Source organism: Lagopus leucura, unplaced genomic scaffold, assembly GCF_019238085.1.
Source record: "Lagopus leucura isolate 7727_CA_CO unplaced genomic scaffold, USGS_WTPT01 Super-Scaffold_810, whole genome shotgun sequence".
Taxonomy (NCBI): Eukaryota; Metazoa; Chordata; class Aves; order Galliformes; family Phasianidae; genus Lagopus; species Lagopus leucura.
The window spans coordinates 13,867,465-13,892,961 of record NW_024962261.1 but is presented as its reverse complement, the minus strand read 5'-3'; the positions used below and the strand labels follow the sequence as shown (position 1 = coordinate 13,892,961).

The 25,497-nt window shown below is 35.5% G+C and overlaps 1 protein-coding gene across 1 annotated transcript in view; it reads left to right on the top strand.

The window, feature by feature from the left end:
* Nucleotides 1-25,254, top strand: part of ADAMTS19 (ADAM metallopeptidase with thrombospondin type 1 motif 19) — a 158,687-nt gene extending 133,433 nt beyond the window's left edge. The window contains exons 20-23 of the mRNA XM_042866331.1: nucleotides 1,337-1,541; nucleotides 3,253-3,405; nucleotides 21,687-21,864; nucleotides 24,078-25,254. Coding sequence (XP_042722265.1) covers nucleotides 1,337-1,541; nucleotides 3,253-3,405; nucleotides 21,687-21,864; nucleotides 24,078-24,229 — 688 coding nt within the window. The 3' untranslated portion in view covers nucleotides 24,230-25,254. The remainder of the gene's footprint in view (nucleotides 1-1,336; nucleotides 1,542-3,252; nucleotides 3,406-21,686; nucleotides 21,865-24,077) is intronic.
* Nucleotides 25,255-25,497: the final 243 nt, after the last annotated feature.

The window sequence follows — 25,497 nt, the reverse complement described above, 5'->3', positions numbered from 1 at the left end:
AGCCACACTTCCCAAAAGTTAAACTGCAAAATATGGAGGACGCTGAAACATTTAATGTTGTTTATCTTAAGTCTGAATTAAAGAGAGCCCTTAAGCACAGGACTCAATCAATTATCATTCAAGAAAGCAGCTTATTACTTTCTTTGGTAGAAGTTCTCACTGTGATGTTGAAAGTACAGTGAAATTGAAAGTAATTCAATTCAAAGCAAATGTAATGCAAATACTGTTGAAGAAAGTGTGTAAAATGGACCAGCAGACATAGCTTTGTTGTAAATCATGAAATTTTAAGATCAATAAAATACAACATGTAATACATTGTAAGTAAGACTGAATTATTAACATCTGTGTTTCCACAGACAATTAAACAGTAGATAGATTTCTTTTAGTTATATGCATATTTGACCAGGTTAGCATTTTATTTTATTAATGACACTATACACTGAATTGATGGAAATGAAATAGTCTGCTATTCTTCTGAGGCACTGCATATCGCATTATTTAGACAGTCTGTGAATTGTAAATTGAGTCTTTATACTACTAATAAAGAAAACTCAGTTAAATGTTCAGCTTTCTTACAATAAATGTCAGAATGTTGGAACAGATTTGTTAAACTTCAGTTTCCCAAAGATCTCCCTTGCAAATCTAACCTCCTGGGATAAACTTGTGCACTACATTAATGGCAGAATTTCTGATTTTTAACGGTATATGGCCAGTCTGAAGCTACAGAACATTTGGGGAAACTTGTCTCCTAGAATGATTACTTTCCAGGTATATGGATTCTGCCAAACTGCATCATCGCCTTATTTGCTGTGATTTAAGCGAAGCAACTTGATTTACGCTTGATCCTAAAGAACATGAAAGAGTCTGAGCTCCTCTGGTTCCTTAAGAACAACACACAGGACTGATTCTGTTCTGAAATTGAGTCTTAAAAAAAAAATGATGGACATAGGTGCAGGGCATCCATTTGACATATAGGTAGCCATAGAGATAGAAAATACAAGGCTGATTAGTGGACTGTCCTATTTGAAATGTGTAACACTATTTTGGAGCTTTTCTAATTGGACTTGTAATGACATGAGAGTACTCTGAAAACATGGAAACTGATGAAGTGAGCATTAACTTATTCACAGAATCACAGAATAGTATTCAAGTTTAAAATATGTTAGATTAGTAATTAGTCTGTTTAGAGCTAAATGTTAAATTGAAAGGAAGGAGAACATTTACAAGTGTATCCTGACTAAGAAATTATTGGTAAGCAAAAGATTAAGCGATATAATGGGACTTCTTCCATCCTTCCAAGATTTCTTCTTACTGTATTGCCTGTATTTCTTTGTAGATGGATGATGACTGAATGGACTCCATGTTCAAGGACGTGTGGAAAAGGGACACAAAACAGACAAATAGCCTGCACACAGCAGCTCAGAAATGGGACCTTGATCAGAGCAAGGGAGAGAGATTGTCTTGGGCCAAAGCCTGCTTCTGCACAGCGCTGTGAAGGCCAAGACTGCATGACTGTGTGGGAGGCGGGAGTCTGGTCTGAGGTGCCGCATTTACAGCTTATAAGCAGACACAATGATTATTCATTAGTATTTTCTGAGAGTGTAGGGCTTTTTTTGCTAGCAAAATGTGTTTCAGAATCCTCATGCAATGATTTAGAACCAGGACTAGGAAAACAAGCTTGGAAAACAAGTATAGAACTACTACATTTTACCTAGTTAACGTCCTGGAACAGTTTCTTTTGGCCTATTTTCAAGTGGATGTAATCAAGTACATCCTGACTGTAGTAATGGCTAACTAGTGGTACGCAGAATTAAGACAGCTGCCAGCTACAGAAATGTGGGTTCAGACTGTGAGTGTCTGAGAGGGAGGTTGATCAGATTGTAGCTTCCATTTTACTTCAGACAGGCCGGGAGTGAAGCTGAAAAAAAAAAAAGGACATTCTCTTCCTTTTTCCAAGAGCAGTACAAGCACTGAGCCAAAGGGCTTGTAAATAAGATAATTTTGGATCCATTTATCCTGAAGCATTAGTGCGGGCTGTATGTTCATTTGATTTTCTTCTTCTAAGAAGCTATACTAATTCTTATAGTACTTGACTGTAGAGGAAGAAGGGAGTTGTTATCACTGCTGTCTGGAAAAGCTGAAGGGGTTATTTAAAGCTGCTCCCTCCACTGGAAGAATACAGCAATTCTGAGCTGTGCTATGAGTCCCTTCAGGCTCAGAATAAGAATAGCAGCTTCTGAATGTGGGTATACAGCTTTGTTTGGGTTTCTGTGGTCAGCAGCACAGGGAATATTTTCAAATAGAAAAAGCATGTGCTAAGATAGAGGTAAGAGGAGTAATCATCAGCAGTTGTTGGTTTGATACAGACATTTATAATGCAAAAGTTGATTGCGGGAAGAGTCATGCATGCTTATAGTGGTGTGAGAAAGAAACCCATGTGGTTTAGTTGATTTGTTTCACTTGAGAGATAATAAATAAGCACGTTTCTGCTGGAAGAAGTGGATTTTGAAGAGAGAGGTGTTTCCCGTAGACATTCCTACTATCACCATTGAACTGGAAGCTAGCCATTACTGCTTCCTGCAGTTGCAATTGGCTTGGCAAAGGAGAGTTTTGATCTACAAGCAGTGGGATGATCAAAAGCAGTGATAATGTTTTAAGAAGGAAATGGCATAATTTTTGGCAGAGTGGTAATAGCTGAAAAAAGCATAGATTAAGACCTAGGGAACTCAAGGAGAGTTTTCACATGCTGTATATGCTGTGAATTTGAATTTTCAAATTCAGTCTGGATTCTTACATTGGTTTAGAGTACTTGCTTTTACATTTTAACTTTTTTCTTCTTATAAAGGTGGAGTTTATTTGAAATTGATAAAGTCTTGTACTTACAGTCTTCATTTAGTGTTTTTCATAATATTTCTTTTAATTATTCAAAGATTGCATTATATTTTTACTGCAACTTTCGTTTCATCAAATCTTTTCTAAATGTTTCCTTATCCCAACACAGCTTTTAAAGCTTAGTTTTTTAGTAAGCAAATTTTTTTTTATCAAATTACATATTTTCACATATAAATCTAAAAATGATCATTGTGCCTCATACAGAATTTTTGTTCATGTGTTAGTTTTTAGCAAATCAAGTATCTGTGCAAAGATTGAAAGTCAGGAAATCATTGAAGTCCTGAAGTATTTATAATAGCTTGGCAGAAGTCGTTGGCAGAGGCCTTTTGTAGAAACCTGAAAAACATCTTTTTCCAACAGTGCTCTGTAAAGTGTGGTAAGGGAGTACGGCATCGGACTGTGAGGTGCACCAATCCCCGCAAGAAATGCGTTTTGTCCACAAGACCTAAAGAAGCAGAGGACTGTGAGGACTATTCCAAGTGCTATGTCTGGAGAATGGGAGACTGGTCTAAGGTGAGACATCCTTGATTCTGCTGTCCCATAGCGTAATACATTCAAAGCTGAATTCTCTGTATGGCTTTTATTAGAGATCTAGAACCCTCCCAGTTGTAAAAAAATAGTAATTAAAAAATAGTAAATTAAAAAAAAAATATTCAAAACATGAAGTCACAGTGTGACAAAGTGTAAAAGTGACAAAGTCAGAAATGTGAATTAGTTGGATGTTCAATATTGTGCAAATGTGATATATATATTTACTGTTTCCAGTAGGCAGGCCAAACTGTCAGAAACATGAAGAGTATGGAATATATCAAGCGTTCATATTTGCAAATATGCTATTATTTCTTTTCCAGAACTGTTTGAAAATTCTGGTAACACTTGATTAAGCAAAGTAGCAGTTCTTTTGCCTGCGTCCTTTATTTTCTTCAGACTTATTTTCTTGCTTGCATCTCACTTGATGTCTTACTGAGACAATGTATCAAACACATTGAATACTGAGTTTGGCTCCCAGCAAGAAGTTCCTGAATGTCTGGATAGCAGCATACAGGCTATCAATTGGCAGTGTGCACTGCATGGTTTGGTGAGGTACTCTTGTGTTTCTTTTCCACTTCCATCATAGGCAGGCAGAGGCCTAATGTTTGTTGTTGCATGTCCTAATTCTGTCATGCATTTCTCATTGTAATGTGGAATTTGTTTCAAGGGTTGCTTAACAAAATGGTTCTGGGAAAATAATTGAATTTCCATTACTAAACATTTAGAGTAATTTGCTTAGGTCATCCTACTGAGTCCCGTCTCAAAACTACCTCACAGTCTTTTTTTCCTAACCAGGGCAAGGTATTGTTTGCCATTTAGATGTAACCCAACTGTAAATAATTATAATAATTATACTCCAATTAGGATCATTTCAAAGACATTTTATCATGTTTGCAGAATTTTATTTGTCCACAATTGCAAGATGTACCTTTCAGCCTCATAAGGAAGCATGTTTAGCATAGTCAATTTCCAAGTACAACATTTAATAACTAGAAAGCATGTATTACTGGATTTTTCTGAACACCTGATGTAACTACCAGTTATTTCCTTGGTATAGGAATTTTGATTTCAATGAAATACATACACACAGGCCAAACAGTATCAGAAGACACTGGTTAGATCTGTGATTGAATGAATGTGTTATTGGACTGGGAACCTGAACATCTGGTACGGTTTAAAATATTCAAAACACAATGAAATTCTGAAAAAAAAAAATAAAAAAATAGTTGATAAGGTTGGTTGCTGCCCTATCACGGACCGTGCTTTAGCAGAGATATTCTAATTTATTTATTTATTTATTTTGCTTCTGTTCATAACCTTGCAAACATCTCTTCTGCTTTCAACACAACATTACTGCAAAAGCTTTTAAACTTGCTTGCATGGAGAAGTATTTAATGTATTTTTGGTTGTTTTTAATATGATGTAATAGCTGGAAACAAGGACTAAAGCCAGTAATGTATGACTGGCCAGCCTTCCAAGAATTAGCTTCAAGAACTGTATGGGTAATGAGTGTTTCACAGAATTCTACTTGTGAGCTCCCATTTTATGACTATAGTGACTGTGGGGTACAAATTGTCACTATCATATTACTGCTTACTCAATTTTCTGGTCTTCTTTATGAGTTATTTTCAAATACTTGATTTTTTGGAATACCGTCATAGAAACTAGGATATAACCCCCTACCTTAGCTACTTCAGAAGTACAAGTCACTATAGCCATTAATTTTTAAGCAACAGCCAAAAGCAACTTATCTTCAGAAGCAGGGTTACTTTTATAAGAAGATATGTTTGGAAATAAGCCTAGTAGTTGCTTTTCCATACCACAGAATTAGAGAAAAAACTTGCATCATATAGCACTAGCATGAACAAGAAGTAGACCATGTACAAATGACCATTTGCTTTCTTAGCTGAAGCAGTCATTCAAATCAGCATTGCTGAGGCTATGTGAGGATGCTCAGACAAGTTATGCTGTATTCCCAGTGCCCTCTGAAGAAAAAGAAGGGCTTTATTCTCCGATTCAGTACTTTTCACAAAAGCCCATGTCATGGATTCATGTACAAGAATGTATTTCTTCCTGTTTAAAATTTACTGGCATTTCAAATGTTCTGCCTTCCTCCTGTCAAGATTTTAACAGTGTTACCTAAATTGTGCTTTAAACTTCAGAAACAGAATGTGAGGGAATATTTTGTATGGAATGGTCAAAATCTTTTGAATGGTTAATAATAGAGCCTCAGTGTGACTTATGCAGCTGAGATTTTCTAGGATTTATACAAAAAGAATAGATACTTTAATTTCTCTGCGGAGACATGCGTTCAATTTAAAATATACTTGGATTTCCTTTTTTTTTTTTTTTTTTTTTTCCCCCGTTACTATTTTGTTCCATTGCTAGAGTACATAGCAACATGAAGTCATGTCATACATATTAATATGTCTGCAATAGGGGAAACAAATGGAAAGCTCAAATAAATGTTAATCTTTGCTCACTGTTTGTTTCTAACTTAGAAGTTCAGTGTAGCCCTCTGTGTTCACTGTTTTTACTCTTCAGGATCATTCTTGACATTGACAGAAGGCTGTTTCTTTGAGCAAAGCCAAGTTCCCCCTAGCTAATGCCAAGACTTGGCTTGAAAAATTTAAATGACGCTTCTCACACATTGAAACAAGAGGCTTAATGTGATCCTTATTGGCTTTGCTGCTTCTTTTGAACTCCTAAGGCATAATTTTAAATGAAGCTTAAACTGTACTATTACTGGAAAGATAACATTATTAATAACCATGGTTGTGTTGTAATGGAATTAATATTGTTTTAGAGGTACAGTCACATTGAGATCAAGTAATTCTTTTGCTCAACATTTTAACAATAATAGCAAGATCAAAGAAAACTTGACTACAGGCTCTGATAAGTCAAAAAACACATAAATCCTTCTAAAATTCTAATTTAACTTATAAATATGCTGTATAACCTGAAATGTATGTATGCAGCATTAAACTCCTTAATAGCTCTTATTAGTCAGCAAGGTGGCTCAGTGTGCTAAAAATTTCTGTTCTCAACATCACTTGTACTCTGTGCCTGCCCTCATGAGTGTGCTGTGAAACTAAAGGCTCAAATTGAAGTGCTGGAGCCACTGTCTTGAAACATTATCAATTTCATTCTTTTCTCTGTGAATGCTGTCCATTGGATACAATGCTGAGCAAAACAAACGTTTTCTCCAGATGAAGAAAGCTTATCACATTTATTATAGACTTAAACAGAGCACAGTGTAGCTTGCCTGTATTATGAGCAGTAACTTTTGCTAATAATTTGTCATCTAAGGATAAAGAAATAAGCAGGAGGGTAGACAAATGAAATGCACGTGCAGTGTTTGTTAACACGTCTAGATGACTTACTAGAGAAATTCACATCATTGTATGAGTAGTTAAATGATGACAGTACAGAATACTCAAAGGTTGTGTTGAGGGAATTTTATGTTGGAAGCTATATATACACGCATATATTTTGCTATTATCTGGAATCTTCAGAACACTGGTAGAATAAATGAAGCATAAGAGGCAGATGAATTTTAGAATGGAGGACAATTTGGGAGTATGTTTTGAAATTAATAAGAAAAATCTTAAGTTTGATATGATATTAGGCCAGAAACTTCTGGAGGCATTCAGCAAGTGATAATAGGATTGAAACAATGGGCAAGAGAATAGAATTTAGAACCAATTTAGAGCCACTTGTAGAAAGTGAAGGAATATAAGCGTATGTGTATAGGAGTCAACGCATATAATATAACGTAAGTGCTAAGATAAGATTTTGTAGAGGAATCTGGAAAGAAAAGATGCACTCAGTAGGGGCTAAAGAGGAAGTGACAGCTGGATTTCTAAACAGTGCCTGTGTATTAGGCTGAAGAGAAACAGTCATCATATACAGATTCTGTCATAATGATTCACATGGTTGGGGTGTATTTTGCTTTGTCTGTTGGCTGAAGAAGTTAGAAGGGGGATCAAAGTTGGATCTGATAATTTTTTCTTATAAAACTAAAGGACATCTGAAGCCACTGCTCGGTTTTTACATCAGTAAATCTCAGAACTCATGTCCTGTTTCAAATTGTTTATTTAAGTTAGTCTATACAATGCCCTCCAGGTAGTGGGTGAAAGGAAGATAATGTCTCCAGCTGTTGAGGGGAGACAGAATAAAACCAACAGTTGACTGAAAGATCTCTTGGTACAAAAAGCAGTTGTTACTGACGATCATTGCTTTTCTTTTGTCCTGATCAAATAACACGTAATAATGTGAAAAAGGAAAAAAACAAATTCACTTTTTGCCAATTATTAAACCAAGTGAGATGTTCAACCTTTAAACTGTGTGCTGAAACATTTAAACAATCCCTAAATTTCCATAGCAAATAGCTGATTTGCTCTCCTTCAATTAAAAATACAGAATTTGAATATTATTAATGCTGTAGTTTCACTGACAAGGTTGTTAACCTTGGTTTTATTCTTTAGATCCCAATCTGAAATTATTAGCTTTTTCTCAATCTAGGGAACAGTATTGGCTGCAAGTCAAATATGACTCTATTAATAGATTTATGTACAAAGAGAATATGTGAAACAATTGAAGTCAAAATAATTTTAGCATCATGTTAATAATGTTCATATTGATCTAATTATACAGTAAGTTTCCAGCAGGTGACGTATGTCTTTGTTTCAGAAATGAAGTATGAGCAAATCTTACAGAAGTTGTCAATATAATAAAATCAGAGTGGGGAGATTTTTGTTCTTTTCCAACCACTTCTGTGATTAGCTTGTTTTAGATAGATAGGATTTTGTAGATCAGTCAAGCAAACTGTATTTTGCCTAGAATAAATGAGCTGTCATGTTAGTTTCTAGAAAAACAAATTAAGACCACCCTTTGCAATAGCCAAAAACCAGATAAAACTGGAAAACATTTTAAAAGTAGACATTACCTTTCTTGAACAATTAACAAGTGAGTGCCCATAGTGACCCTCCTGGGACTATAGGAGATGGTATAAAGTAAAACTAAGGGGAACAGATGGAGGAAAAAAAGCCCACCTAGTAGCTAGCAGTAGATGCAAATGGAGCCCCATGTTCAAGGGTTTAGTGCAGTCATAGTCTGACTGCATAATGTACAGCATGCTACAGGTGCCATATGAAAGGGAAGGAGGATACTATTATTACCTGTTAGATTTCAGAGAAAGAAAATGGTAACACTGCTAAGCAGAAGTGATGAAAAGAGAAAACTGAGAACTTATAAATTCTGTTTTCTTCCTTTTATATCCATCAATATTTTAAAACTAAACGTTGTTAGTATGCAGTAATAAACTTCCAATCTTTGGGCAGCTTAACAAATTTTTGGGGCTGTCCTTCCAGACACAAATTCTATGGTTCTATCAACAGCTTGGAATCATGGCTTTAAGCTACCATATGCCTTACTGAGTGTTTGTGACTTCCAAAAAAAAGACAGAAATGATTACTAGACTCTAGTTTATTGGGGAAAGACGTATTTGATATCATCAAAGCAAACTCTTATTTCTATTGAAACTAAAATTTTTTTTTTTCTGTCAGCTGGCATGAATTTTATGAAACTTAATACTGTGTAATCCAGTTTGTCTTAAGTTTAATAGACTGTAGATATCCGTGCTGTACTCAAACAGATCATCTCCACTTTGCTGTTTTCTACTGTTGACAAATAATTGTTCATTTGCATTCTGTAATTACCTTCTATATTGATGGCAGCCATTCATTGAATTAGTAGATTTGGCAATCTGACCATGCCAAATATGAATGATTGATGTGGTATTTTAGTGACGTACTAGACTCAGAGTATCCACCAGTCTTTGTGATTTGACTCATTTCTTTAAATATAAATGGCTTTTTGAAGAAATAATTTTTCCCACAGCTTCAGTGGACAGTGCTAATGTGGGTGTCTGGCTTTCTGAAAATGGCTGCTGTCGCATGCTGGCATTAATTCCTCTTTTTCCCTGTGGTGAACAGAAAGTCAGAAGTCCAGAGTCCAGAAATGGGATAAATTGCAGATTTTCAAGATGTTTTTTATTTATAAGAATATTAGTCACGTTTCTTAAAAGTTCTTTAACTGTGCACAGTAAGATAAAAATGTAAACATCTAAAATGTTAATAATATTTTTCAAATAGTTTTCAAAATAAATAATAAAAAAATGCTTCAGATCCCAGAAATTTAGCTGAAATGTTTGCATGAGAAGAAATTGTATGAGATACTGTCCACTGGGTAGGTTCTTGGAATGTCTTTTTTTGGCTAAAAAAAGGGCTCCTTGGAATTGTACAGGGTGATACAAAGGTGTAACTTGAAGAAGAAAGCTTGGTTGAACCATTAAAAACCATGACATTCACCTAAGATCTTCAACCAGATAAAATGATACATGCACATTTACACTGCATGATTAAACTTTGATACTGGAATTGAGGATTATCCTCAAGGGATATATAGAATCAAAGTGAAGTCTGTTTTTAAAAAATACATTGGCTATAATTATAAGGATTAGAAGTGCAAATAGGATGCCTTTGATAAATGGTTGTTTCTACTACAGTGAGGATAACGGGAACCCTCTTTCTTGTGCTGAAGCTAGCTCAGTGACCTCTCTCAAAATTTGGATCTCTCAGAGGAAAGAAGACCAGGGAAAATAAACATGTTTATAGCTGACAAGAGATGTATCATGCATCTACAAAATAGAAATCAAAGAGCACAGCTTTCCATCATCACTTACCACTGGCAGTCTTCCAAGCCATTCTACTGCAGACTAGATCAGGCTAACTATCAGTTCTCAAACTTTTTTGGTTGTGAGACTTAAGTGTTATTGCTGCAAGAGATTTACATATATATATGCATATATTTAGATAAAGAATAATGTACCTGGGAATTGTTGAACAGAAGCAATATCCTCTATCCAGGACAGGTCTCCCAGAAATGTCAGCTGAGTTTTGCTAAGAGCTCCTGGGATCTTTACACAATGAGTCGTCTGGAAGGCTGATCCAGAATTCAAAAATTATACTTGACCAGGGAAATTTTTACTCTAACTCTTTGCTACACACCTGTTACAATGCATTTCATCACAGCTTTCTCGTTCCAGTTTATAGGAGGGAGAGGAGGTACTTTGATAGATGTATACCCAATGTGAGATTAAGAAACAATGGTTCAAATGTTGGTTCGACTAATTTACTACAAATCTTAATCAATCAGGGAGATAGGGAAGGGGAGACGGGCGATAGAAAAGATAAGAAATAAAAGCAAGGAGTTTTTGTAAAGAACAAGAGGGAGATAGTCACCACCATGGGTCCAGTGAGGTTTTTTAGTAGTGATGGGTTGTCCAGGACTGTTTGGTTGGTAATGGTGATTATGGTAATACTTTCCAATGTCTGTATATACATATCATAAAGTCCAAAGTCAGGGGAGACCTCATTGCACTCTACAACCTCCTGAAGGGAGGTTGTGGTGAAGAGGGATTTGGCCTCTTTTCCCAAGCAATGAGCAGGACACGGGGTAATGGCCGCAAGTTGTATCAGAGGGGGTTTAGATTGGACATAAGGAAGAACTATTTCTCTCAGAGAGTGGTCAGGCACTGGAATGGCTGCCCAGGGAGGTGGTGGAGTTGCCATCCCTGCAGAGTTCAAGAGGCGTCTGGATGAGGAGCTGCGAGATGTTTTAGTGCTTGTGGTAGCAATGGTGATGAGGAGACAGTTGGACTAGATGATCTTATAGGTCATTTCCAACCTTGTGATTCTGTGATTCTATGAAAGGGGTTGAGTCAGCTCCTTTTGCAGTGGCATCTTTTTGGCTTTTGGATCTCAGCGGGAACTCCTTTTGTTCCCATCTGCTGAGCTTTGCCAGCAGATGAGAGGGAGCATGGAAGCACCAACTTGTATCTTGCCTTCACAGAATACAGTGGTATTATCCCCCAGTCTCCCATAGAAACCTGGAGTTATTTGGTCATAGTCCACATCTTCTATCAGTAAACAGTCCTGAGCAAACTCTTTTGAAGGCAAACAGCTATGAAGGAAGGTGCTTTCAAAGGTCCACAGAGTGATGTTGATTGTCACACATTGATCGTCACATAGTAGCACCCATCACTCGCCTCCTCGATAAATCAGTTAGAGTCTGATCACAAGAAATAACTCAGGAAGCAAGCTCTGCGCCAGAAAATAAAGAATAGTTCTCACACTAGCAGATTGTATATTCCAGAGATCTCTACTGAACGACAAAAGTTAACAGCAAGCATCTTTCTTGTGTCCTTGTGCTGACACTAATTTTCCTTCAGTCATGCCTGGTCTGAGAAGACTATTCTCTACAAAATTTAAGTAGATAAGAACTACAGAGTCCACGAGAATTTCACAACTACCCCAGGAAATATGATGAATTTATGTGCAAGTACATTATGAGGAAAGGAACTAAGGAATCAAAAGTAATGTGGGCCTTGAGGGTCACAAATGGGTATGGGAAAAACAAAAAGGCCAGCTTCTGTATCTTTCTCTTAGACTTTCATTTAACTGAAACAAATGTATTGTGTATGTACACACTATTCCACTTAAGAATCTCCAATGTTTTTACAGTAACTGATGATATACCTGAGGTTATGGTGGAAAGAAGTAGATATTATCTCAGTATACAACTGGAAAATGCTGCAGTTTATCTAGCGTTTCATGGCTTATCCCTGCTATGGGGAACGACACTCCCTGGCATTTTCAACTACATGTTTTCAGTATAAGCTTTTGCTGCAAGTTCATTACCTTATTTTCTGTCGTAGTCTTCTCTCTTGCTTTTGCTTGGTGATACATGTTGGACAGATCATATCATTGGTCTGTTTGTGATGGTGTCTAGATATTTTTTTTTTCTGATAGCTGACAAATCATTCCAAGACTGTCAATGTGTGCAGGAAAATTCAGTTACTTAGTCCAGTACTGAGACAGCCCAGTAGGCATTCTTTTGCCTTGTGTATCTCAATCTCTAAGATAATCTCTCTGTCCTTCCAAATGTTTTCATCAGCATCTCTGACTCTATCTTCTGCCAAAGTGTAACTCATTTAGCTTTTTGACTTGGATTCTGCTAGCATTTATGTAATCCTTCTGCTCTTTTGGGATCTAGATGATTTCTGTGTGTTGGAAAACTTACATTTCATGCCTTTTTCTTCCTATCTTTTATAAGCTAATGCAGATAATACTATCAGGTGTTCATGCTTGAGATAAACTTGAGCCATTATGCAGTTCTTGTTTTACCGCACAAGTATTTATTGTTTTTTCTTGTTTGTTACTTTGTCTACATGATTCTTAATATTTACTGTTTTGTAATAACTTCCAGTTAGATTTCAATTTGAAATTATTTTTACTGTTTGTAGTTTTTAAATACTGGAAGAAAGATTTACTTTTCTGCATTATCTTTCAGAGTGTTATTCACAGAACTACATTTAATCTCCAAAATTCCCTCATATAATCTTGCTACAAGTATCTCCACTGAAATTGATGTAGAACAGCCTTCAAACAAAAGCAGTGATTGTTCTTAGGTGAATTTATCACAGGATCACAACAGCTCAGATTGGTTAACATTGTCTATTTATTGGCCTTTTGGTTGTTCTCTAATGACATTCTTACCTTTGGATGACTTCATCATATGTAATAAAATTTACGTTTCATTTTAATACAATTATCCAATTAATATGGAATTTTCTGGAGATCCGTTTTCTTGCTTTGACTGTATCTAGATACTATGAAGAGAAAATAGGTGAGGTTTTGCTCATAATTTTAAGTAATATTCTAATTCATTTTCCTTGTTTGTCTTTTTAAATTGTGCTTTTTATTATTATTATTTGTTCTTTTTTTTTTTTTTTTTTTTTTTTTTTTTTTTTTTTTTTTTTTTTTTTAGGATTGTGGTATTTTTGTCATTTTTTTCAGAAGTAATGGCCTATATGTGAGATCATAGTATTTTAGCCAAAATAACCTTAAGGTTCAATTCCTTCTTAAACAGACAGGATTTGTTTCTTTGTTTTACTTTGAATATCTTTCATATCCATTTGACATAATTACTTGCTAACACTTAAGGTCTTAATGATGTGAAATTTGGTAAATTTACTGAATGAAAATAAAGTAATTGTTAGGGAAGAGCTCTTTTATTTACTTTTAGTATTGCTGGAATAAAAATGAGATTGCTACCTGTCATAATTCCATTTACAGTCAAATACTTAATTGTAGGCGACTTATATTTCTTTAATTTCTGAAAGTAAGTATATTAAATCATGGAAAATTCCGGAAATATGAGGGGAATTTTTTCTTCTCCTATGGCATTTTATGTATGTTCTTAGTGGGTTCTTTGAATTGTCATTTCATTAGAAATGCCATAATCACTTCAATAAATATCTATCTTGATGAGCTATGGTTTTCCCTGGAAGGATTTTTACACAGTAGTTTTGTGATATATGCTAACATCAAATTATATATTCAAAGACTAATTTCTCAAAATATTTTCAAGAATTTATTTTCACTAATCCAGAACAATAGAGACCTATTGATTTCATAGAAAAGAAAAGGTAATTATGATGTCTTTAAAACTAACTGCTTCCAGTTTATTCTACTCTTGTTTTGTTATTTGATAGTTATAATCAATAGAAAGTCGTCTTCTGTCAAAATACAATTTAGTGAATTCTCACAAGTGAAAATGCTAGATATGATTATGTCTTGCTTACCACAAAGCACTAATGGCAGTGCTACGTTCTGTGGCTATACAGAATACCACACGAAGGAATTTTTAAGAGTGTGGGTACTATAATATCAAATCTAAGTATCAGCCCTCGTAAGCAGTTATGAATTGCAGTTTTATCACATGGCTCTAACAAATAACTGCCTCCTTCCAATTTCTTTTCTGACACTTTAGAAATAATGTAAGGCTTTAGGCAAGTATACGGTATCTCTAAATTGTGAAAATATCCACAACATATTAGTATACAAGCATTGTAGAAGTGCAGTTGACTAAAGTTATTTGCTCTGTTGACTGGATAATAAAGATTCTAATAATGGTTATCTTTCACTTCCCTCATCTCTGAATATCACAAACATCACAGATCTATTTTACTGCCAAAAAAATTAGTTGAATATTTAGTTTCAGCTTTGCATGTATATTGCCTTTAAAAAAAGCATGAAGAAGAAATATAGTCTGCAAAACTGGGAAAATAAAAATTGAGTCTTCATATAACTCAGAAGCATGTAAATAGTTTTCTGCTGAATCTACAAGTGTATAAGTTGTGATGGTCTTCTGTTGATTTTGAAAGTATATGTCATGACTAACGAGAGATATACATTTAAGGTGGGCAACTTTACCTGAAATTACAAACAAACAAATGAAAAAAAAGCAGTCTGTTGTTTTTGTGAATCAGGATTTCAGGTTACCACACGTAGAACTTCTGCAGAAGGTTAGTGTTCTCTATGAAGATTTCAGGAACTTTTAAGTTAATATTTTTAGAAGAATAATAAATTAGTCATCAGAATTCTGTTAGTGCAGAAAAGGAAAGTCTACATAATAAAGAGTTTTAATTCAGTGAAGAATCCATCATAAAAAAAATGCCTTTTCCTTTTGCTCTTTTCCTGGTTTCAAAGAGATCCACAATTATCTTATACACCATATTAAAAACTTTTCAGTCTTGCAAGGGATTTCTCCTTCCACATCCAAGGGTCTTCTACCTATCCTTGTATAATCAGTAAGAACATTGCAGCATAAATCTTGCCCGGAGCATGAGATCATATGTCTCACCACTACTCTTCCTCTCACAGGAGGTGGTATGCTCTACTACTATCCAGCCTCTAAATTCACCACTCAAAAACACTGTGTAGGATTTTGTGAGTTAACCCAACACTGCCAACAGTGTGGAGGAAAGTCAACAGGCTCCGTGTCTCAACAAAATGCTACTCTCAATGGAGCACTCACACTTACTCAACCAAGTAGTGATGGACTGTAACTGGTTTATCCAAAATAATAAATTAAATAAATAGATAAAACAGGAACTGAAGCAGGGTCTCACACATGGACAAAGAATATATTATTTCTGAGTTAAGTCCAGCATGGCTGTTAAGATCAACACCTGTGAAGTCCCACTGTTGATTCAGAGTAAATGATCACTGTTGGTCTACAGCATAGATTGTTGATGGAGAAACTCCTGTATGCCATCCTATTCAAAATGATTTTTTTTTTTTTTTTTTGTCATTTCTGTAGTAATCGTGTTAAGCTAAATTCCATGTGATTTTCCACTTGTAAACTGTCAGTTGCTTTTTGTATTGTTACCAAGAGCAGTTTCTCATGTTTCACTGAACAGCATAGATAATCTCCATGTGAAGCTAACAGTGACTAAAAAACTAGAGAAGAGAAAACTCCAGGTTCCTGAGACCAGATGATGAGGACTTCCTCTTCATGAGGCCTGCTTCTAGTGCAGCTTATCAAAGGTGGGCTGGGACCATCTATCTTCCTTTCAAATCTTATGTCTTTTGAACAGTTACCAAATGCTGATTAGTGAAAAAGAAAGTGCTTGGAGAAAGAGAAAGGAAAAAGAGAGAGAGAGAGAGAGAGAGGCAGAGCAAGTGAGAAAGAGAGCAAGAGAAAAAAAAAAAAAAAAAAAAAAAAAAAAAAAAAAAAAAAAAAAAAAAGAAGGAAGGTCAACTAAAACTTCCTAAACCTAGGAGACCAACTGCAGACTTCTTTTCAGCACAAGTTCTGAATATTTTTGGCATTCACAGACTGAGGTATTGGGTGTGTCAGAAATGAGAGGCAGAAAGACCTTCCTGGAAATGATGAATAGAAGAACTCAAACTTCATCTTATATTTGAAACTATTAGTTCCCCTTTTTTTTTGTTAGTTGCACTGTTCACAAATAGTTTCAGAAAAAAAAAAAAAAAAAGTTGAAGTAAATTACAGATTATTTACTTTGAATAGTAACCTTTAAAAGTAAGAATATAAACTCAGTTTATTGCAAACAAATGCAGAACTTTTACTGATTACCTGCCTTAAAAAGTGAATTTCAGATATACAAAATGGTTGCAAGTGTGATAGAAAGTACAAATCCTGTTGCTAGCATCTGATTGCTTGCTATCCTTGTTTCACACTCACTTTATTAAAAGGTTGAAACTGCTTGAATGCTGGAACTGATGAACCTGTACATATATGACTAGGAATGCTCAGCTAATAATTTCCAGTAGAACTCATCAAGTTTTCTTAGGGCACTTCTCCTCTTTTAATGATACTTAGACTTGTAAAATCTTTTACTGAACAATCCACTTTTTCTTGAATATAAATTGTCCAAGTCAATTCTGTTAATATTGATTGGATTTTTCATTGAGGATTGTATGAACCTTTGCAGTGATTGCCTATTGTCTTGGCAAAAGGATGCATTTTCACCATTACAGTCTGCCAGTGACAATTTTTTCCTTAATTTAGGAATTCCTACTTCTTTGAAAGGCCAGCTGGAAGCAGCCAAGGCATTACAGCACCTTCCTCAGCTGTTGGCCATGGGAATATGCATTCTCTCCAGAATATATATCTTTGGCAGGAAAAAGAAATAAGGAATCTTGGGTAACTGGTGTGCATGCCAAGTGTAAGGATTGTTATATTTAACACCTAGATTTCTTTCCCTGAAATTATGTCTAAAAGAAGTTCAAAAGTAGGACAAAATTCGAATAGGGTGGGTGGATCTCATTTGAAAGAAAAAAACCCTTCCTTTTCTTAAAAAAATAAAAAGAAAAAATAAGAAAAAAAAAAAAAAGAAAAGTAAAAGAAAAAGGCTCTTAACTATATTTATCCAAGATTTTTTTTTTTTGTAATCTTTAACAGGAATGTTTTACATGTCTTGCTGCTTGAACGGTTTTACAGTACTTTTAGGAATATGTCCAAAATGCACAGATTAACAGCCACATAAAAAAAAAAAAAAAACCCTCTGGCTGCGTATTAGAACATTTAGTCTAAACCTACAAACACAGTTGTCCTGCAGGAATTTTTGCTAATCATCTACATGGCCTTAAAGTGTAGGTCATCAAAACAGTCAAAATTAAAATGTAATTCACCACCACAGAATAAAGTATAGCGTGTGTAAGCTTGTACTTGGGAGGTGTGGGAGAAGAGCTATAGAAAAACATTCCCTATTCACTCATACTAGAAGATGTGGGTTGAAATAAACCTGAGATCTACTGAATATATGAAAGTTCATACAGATTGGAGTGGGCACTTTCTGAAAATTTTATTTAAATAAGCTTTACATATTTTTGTACTCATTTATATGTAACATACATACGTATGGAAAAATCAGTTTTGACAGACGGACAATATCATAATTTAATTTACAGCTTAGAATGTGAAGATGAAAGCATTGCTGTAAATTGAAAATCTTGTTACAGTTTTAAACTTGGAAACTACACAGAACCTCTGCAGCCTTGACTACATACTATAAGTTCTACATAAAATGTGATACATATTCAGTGAGCAGTATTTCCCTCAAGCTGAGCATTTTCAGTGAGTAAAATGTAGAAGTGAGACAAGGTTAGGAGACGTTTGTGTATGGAGCTTGAAACTAAAGATATGTATGTAATGAAGTGAGTTTCACAGTGAGGATCAGAGCTCTTGCTCCGCAGTGCATCTAGCTGGTTTGCAGAAATTGAGATGTCTTCTGGAGAAATTGGAATGAGTCTGTACATGTGCAGAGTCAAAAAGAAGGATGTTGTGGATATGATTTATCCCCCAGAATTAAGTGGCTGCTCTTGGTTATGTAAGCAGTTGGCTGTTGTGGGGGTAGCAAAAACTCAGTTGTATGACCAGTTCATGCAGACAAGCAGAAATCTCATTATCCCTGTCGCTAGCAAATGCCACTACTAAATGCCATACCTGAAGTATGTTTTCCCTAATTTTATACAGATAACATGGGATACCTGAAAATTTTCATTTTATTTTCAGGTGCTTTTAAAATGACAAAAAGAGTTTATTTCCTCTGTTTGCATGTAGTCTATTTGTAAATTTTGCTAGAAGGTATTATATTTCATACTACTTTGAGCCTAACAATATAGCAATGGTAAACTGATTTGTTTTCTGACCTTTGTTGTTGTTGTTGTTGTTGTGGCATCCAGTGAGTAGAATTCTAATTCTGAAGTCAGAACGTCAGACACCATTGCAGATGATGATGTGTGAAGACAATAAAGCACAACCTGATTGTACAATGGAGTTTAAACATTACTAGTTTTGGGAAATAGTCTCCTTTCTCATAAGCTTATCAGGTTAGCTTTGAACATTTTAGATGGCACATCAGTGTGTGTTCAAAGTTTTCCCTGATAATCTTTCAAGGCTTAATTAAATTTCTCAGTTTTATAAGATAATCATAAATACTAAGCTAGAATTTAGTACATTTCTATGAAAATTAGGTAAGATGAGAGGAAAATGGGAGAAGAGGGAGAAAAATAGTATGTTTCTTGCTTTGCTACATACTTTCTGTTTTTATTGAAACTTGTCATTTTTACTACACTTCAAAGTCATTTTTCTGTTCTAAAATTTGTATGTTAGGTCATGCAAGACAGAAGTGAATTGTTTGGAAGTTGCATACCACTTTGCATGAAAACTACGCTGTAATGCTTCCCAGAGCTCTTTGAAATATCTTACAGTGGGTCAGTCATTAAGGAAATGTTAATTTGTCCCTTAAGATTTTAATACCCAAATTTTGCCAGTCTGTATAGAAACGAAGAGCCTGAGAGGGATTACCTGATTACCTGAGAGGGATGTCTGCTTGTTGTGATTGACTCAGAGGCAGTAAAAGCTTTCAGGCCAGTGCTTGTGCGATAGAGATAAGATGAGGCTGCTGGCAGAGTGTTCTCTTTACTGGCACCTTCACAGGGGGGCATTGTTATGCACTGTCAGTTAGCAGATAAACCACTAGAGCAGGCTCATCACCAGAAGTCCAGGCATCTTCAAATCCTCTTTTCACTTCCTGTCAGACTCCAGATGGCGAGGTTGCACTTGCTCATTTTAGGACAAACAAGAATAAAGGCAGATAAATTGCTTTTAAGAGATCGTATGTACCAGGTCCATCCTCCTGTCCTCCATCTCTGTAGGTGATAAAAGATGCAAACGTACTGTGATTTCACAAACACTTTAGCTATGGTTACTAAACATGAAAATGCTTTACTGAAGGGAAAAAATACAATACTCTGTGCAAAATTACCCTACATTTTGTGATAGCCTTAAAAGAGTACCTTCACCTTGCCTTCATTCCCAGGTTTGTCTTTTTTTTTTTTTTTTTTTTTTTTTAAAGTTTACTATTCTGTTGTCTCTCATGCCAATCCACTAAAATACTCTGACCAGAAACCTATCTGAACTTGTGGAGAGAGGAATCCAACCAGTGGCTGGAATTTTATTAATGTTAAGATAAATGTTCTGGCCACCGTGGTTATTTAATTTTGATATCTTTATGTGTAATACTATCAGTTTATCATGTATGCAATATTTGCCAGTATAGAAAGTCAAAGTGTTTTTAGCTGCACAGGAAAATGGTAGAGAATTCAAGAAAGTAAATTTTGCCTGAGTCTTCTTCTCACATAATTAAAAAGCAGCCTACTAAATTAGAAGTTGATGAGAGTCTTCTCTTTTGGGACAACTTCAGTACCTGCTGGATTTCCTTCTGCAATCAGTACAGTAGTTCACTTGTTAAGTCATGATTGCTACTGAATAGACAACTGTGAGTTTCTAATTGAATGTCTTTGCAAGCTTTGAACTGTGCAGGCAATATCTGATTAACTTTGTAAGTAATTGTAATAACTTTATTGACTTTGTGGTGTTACTCCTGATGCACAACTGTGAGAAGCAAAATCAAGTCCACTTAATACATCTGTAGAATGTCAGTGTTTAATGTGTTTTACAAGATGAAGTGTTGCTTTGGATCTTGTTGATACTTTTTGAAAACGCCCTCTAGATATATATCCTAGTCTCTTTTGCTGTTTTAGGAGTGGAACATGAGTCTAGCTCCTTTTAAGCCACGTAGTTCCTATTTGGAATGTGTAAATCTTTCCTTCTACCAACTTCTGCTTGTCACCCAAATGCACGCAGATGGCAAAAGGGGTGGATAAAAACCCCTGTAATGTTTCCTACACTCAAAATCTATAATTTTACCAGAGGCTTAGTAAACCCTATTTCTCTATCTCCATCTTGAGAGGGAGGGTGGTTGAGAAAGTGCTGTTGTTATAGGATATGCTCCTTGTCTTTCTCTCTTATTTCAATACTTTTCCAGTTGCTTCATGACATCTCCAAAGAAAACATTTTATGAATATTTAACTACTATTTTTTAAAGAATAAAAATGTTTTCAGGATTATATGGGTATCGATGCATAAGTTGCTAGCCAGTGCTCATAAGATTCTTTGCAAGAAACTAATACTTGAAGATGATCTCTATTACAAACGTCTCCAAAAATGAATGGAATTTATAGATACGAGTCAAAATCAGTAGCACATAGGAGCAAATCAAAGCTCTTTTTCTTTTTTTTCAATGTACTTATAATCGAATGCAACAAGTGGACAAACAATACTTTGTGTGTTGTGAAGTTTAATTCTTAGGAAGTCGGGGAAAAGGTTAATTTGCTAGTTTGGGACAGGTTTTGTATGTGTTTGTAAAGTATTACTCAACTTATTCTATTTTGCTAAGATACTGTGATAAAAGTAGGACATTATTATTGTTATAGTACTTAACTGTTTTCTTTTTTCATTCACTTTGGAAACAAGCAGGGAGGGGTGATTAAAAGCTAAGTAGTGTCTCACTGATTGCATGTGTTTTATGTGCGACATGTGAAAACAAAAAGGTGGGAAGTAAAAGCAGGAGGCAAACACTTTTGCACTGGCAGAGGGGGCAGAGGGAGTAATGGGTTATTTCAAAATGCTTCTCTCTGTCAGCATTTTCTACTGTTCCATCATTCTCACCTCCATTCAAACAGTATAGTAGAAAACAAATAGAGGAGAAAACCCTTTCTTCCTTTGTGCATGTAGCTACATTTCACTTTCATCACTGACTGCAAAAATGGATTTTGGCAGACACAGCACACAAGAATCAATCTTTCAGTGATACTGCCATTTTGTTTATGTTTTTAAATGTATTTTTGTTAAGGTAATTGAATGGAAGGCAGTAATGTCAGATTGCAGTAAGAGCCATTGGCTTCAACTGGACTGGCATTTCACTTCATGTTTTGCAGGCAAAAATACCTTTCCAATGAATTTCTGTCTTCTGTGTGTTCCAGTGCTCTGTTACCTGTGGCAAAGGAATGCAGTCCCGAGTCATTCAGTGCATGCACAAGATTACGGGAAGGCATGGAAATGAATGTTTTTCTTCAGAAAAACCTGCAGCCTACAGACCCTGCCATCTCCACCCCTGCAATGAGAAAATTAATGTTAACACAATAACATCACCCAGGTTAGGTAAGCAGCCAAAATGACACCTTCTTACTGGAATTTGTTTTGTTTTGTTTTTGTTGTTGTTGTTTTTTCTCCATAGAGCAATGATAAATTTAAAACATAGGACTGAGATTCAGAAGATGCAAATTCTTTGCAGAGACTTCTTTCTCTACCTCACTTTTCCACTGTGTATATGAGAGACTGTACCTCAGGATGGTAAACGATTTCATTATCCAGAGAAGGATTATGTTATGAGACTGTGTGATATTATGAAATCAAGATATCCTGCATGAATACAAGTTTATTTTAGAGCTAAGAATTTGTTCCTTTATCCACTAAATTTTGTCAAACATTTCTAACGTAGGCAAATCCTTCATTTTCTCTTTAAAAGCTCTGCACATCATGTTCTCATTATATTTGTAAGATAATTTTTGTTTATTGTTCCTCAATACAATTTTTTCTTTTTACTTCTCTTTAGTACACATTTCTATAATCTATGACTGATGTGCTAAAACATAAAAAAGAAAATTGCTAACAGGAAGAGTTTTACTGTTCCAGGAGAAACTGATGACTCTGTTGGCTTAAAGAAATTATTTTACTGCATAAATGATCTGTTGATTCTTCTAATTGTCATTTCATGATGGGGTGTTAATAGAGGTTACCATTAGCTCCCTTCAATGTTCTTCTCCTTTTTGGGCATGACTGGGGCATTATTAAAAGTTTTCTGTCGGACAGCATATCTTTTCCAGATTATTTTCCAGAACCCCTGTAAAGATAAATTCTCCTGTCAAAAGAACTACTCCTGCATGGAAAGCAAGTCTAACGTTTCAGGCCATGTAATCCTTCCTTTGAGTGAGGAAACAGCATTTATCTCTGAGGATTTTAACTCTTAAACACTTCTGCATAGTAGTCATTGTTTTAGTTTGCTTAGTGAGATGACAGCTGTTGCTTACAGAACTTTCCTCAACTATTTTACTGCTGCCCTTCATACTTTGTTCAGCTGATCTCAGAGAAGCAAGAGGGCAGCTCTCCATCGCTGACACTCTCAATCCAGTAAAATGTCAGAGGCTTTGTTTCACAAAATTAAATGAACCACAAAGTTTCACAGAAAATGCATCTTTAGATTGGAATTGCACTTTATGTGAAATTCACAAAACAAAAGGGCTATGTTGTTCTTGTAGAATGGGTTATAGAAATTAGTGGTAATCTACAAGTCCACTTCATGCAGCATGAGTCAGAATCCAGTCCCCTGGAAGTGCTAAAAGCTCCAAATTCATAAGCCAAAGCTTCACTTAAATATATTGATCATTTTCTCATCCACTTCATTTCCTACCATGCTGCATGGATCCTCTGGATCTGAGGGTAGGGCTGGTGGAAGGTGATGTGGGTTATACCATCTATCTCTATTCAGTTTTAAATATACTCCCACTTTGACTTCTACTAAAATGACTGACTTTCTTTCAGTTCAGTATTTATATTGATTATTGTATGACATGTGGTTCTTGTGCCCTGTATTTCCTTGGTTTCCCATACTAATTGAATAGATGCTCTGTAGTTGGACTAACGCAGTGTATAAGTTTCCAAATTTGTTACATGATTGACATAATAAAAGGCCTTGATAAGTGAAACAAATACGTGAAGTAAAAAATGACTTCAAAAGGAGAAAGACAATATATGTGAAAATATGACTAATTTTTAACAACTAGAATTATCAGGTGTCTGCATCTGAGAGTTAACGACAGCTAAAGAGAAGCATATAATGTGTAAGTGTTCCTGCTTTTCCCCTTCTGCCTCTGATGAAAGCATTTCCCCTTCTAGATTTCACTGGGAACCACATTCTGTTACTATTAGAGCTGAGGTTTCTAATGGTAACATTCACCTGAGCACAGCTTCAGCCAGAACTGGCTCTGCAGCCCCTAACACCCTTGGATTCATCTGTAATAGAATTGGGCTTGCCTCTGTGTGGGGCAGAAATGTGCCTTAACTCTCTTGTGAGGAGGCAGCTGCATGACATGACACCAGTCACTTTCAGTGTGACTTGACTTAATCCAATTTATAAATTGAACTGGCCTTAAAATTTTACTGTTGAAAATGTTGAAAACAAGAGGATTTGTGAAAAACTAAAGCTGTCCTCCTTTCCCACCCATGGATACACTCTGCTGTCCTGGTCATCTTTGTTACCCAATTCTTCACAATAAATGTAGTAGTTACGTGTATTTTTTGTTGTTGTTTCACAGCTGCTTTAACATTCAAGTGCCTGGGTGACCAGTGGCCTGTGTACTGCAGGGTGATACGAGAGAAGAACCTGTGTCAAGACATGAGGTGGTACCAGCGCTGCTGTGAGACATGCAGGGACTTCTATGCGCAGAAGATGCAACAAAGGAGTTGACCTCTGTCAGGCTGGCTGGCTCTCAGCTCTTTGCAATCTTATTATTTATAAGCACACATAGATGTACACACACACGCGTACACATACACACACATGCACGCTTTTTCAGACCAAATACTATGATTGCGTATAATTTAATCAAATTTAATTTATTTTTGCCTGCCAGACATCCTTAATTGTTTTGGTTAGACAGCCAACTTGTTTTATCCTCTGAGATTTTCATAATTAATTTTTATATGAACAATTTGGGGTACATTTATCAGAAATTTTTTAAAGAATAGTAACTAGTATTTTAAATGTTTATTTTCAGTAGGGTCATCTCTCTGTTGCCAAAAGAAGCCACCATGTTATCTTGAATTTATTTTAATTTAGCTGAATAGTTTTGTTGTATATGGAATTAAAGCCTTTTTTAATTTTATTATATTTTTGGCAGAATGATCTTGTGTATTTTGCAACAGATGTTGAGGTGAGTAAGCTAACATTATTGAGCAGGCTATTACAGAATGTATTGTGAAATCAGTTCATTTGATTTGATTTAGAATCATGCTGTTGGGGATAATCTACTGTAACTTATACCTATTGTAAACAAGGAAATTAAAATAGAGAAGTAGTAGGAATTTTGATCATTCTCATGGACATGTACTTGAACACAAGTATTGAATCAATGAAACACTGTAGAGATTTACACTGAATCACTGTTGCACTGTTTGAGGTAGTGTAGAGAAATGCAGTCCTAGAAATTGTACCATCCTATGAATCCACGTCTGTACTGTTTAGCATGTCACTTGATTTTAAACGTTTAGAAACAAAAAACCCACGCCCCCCTATACCTTTGTGCGTCCTCTTGCAGATTTACAAATGGAAGTCCTTCCTCCTGCCATTTTTATGAATTAATCTGTTAAACATTTTCAGTTCTTTGTCAGTAATTTAGGAAATAGCTTTGTAATTTTACTTTAGCTTATCTTTGTTTTATGAAAAAGTCTTTATAAAAATAAAATGTTTTACAGTTTTGTGAAACGTTATGAAACAGCTAAAATTTTCCTTATGAGAAAATATTGTACATGATTCACATGACTTTTACATTTTCAATAAAAAGTGAAGCTTCTTTTGTTATTTGCATTTTTGTGGGTTTTGGCATCTGTGTCTGGTTGCAGAATCCGTTGAGCCCTGCATCGCAGCAGATACAGCTGCAGTAATCTCTGCAGCACATGCCTCCATCCTCATGATTTAGGCTCTGTTCTAAGGCTACAGGCAGATGTACTGCTCCA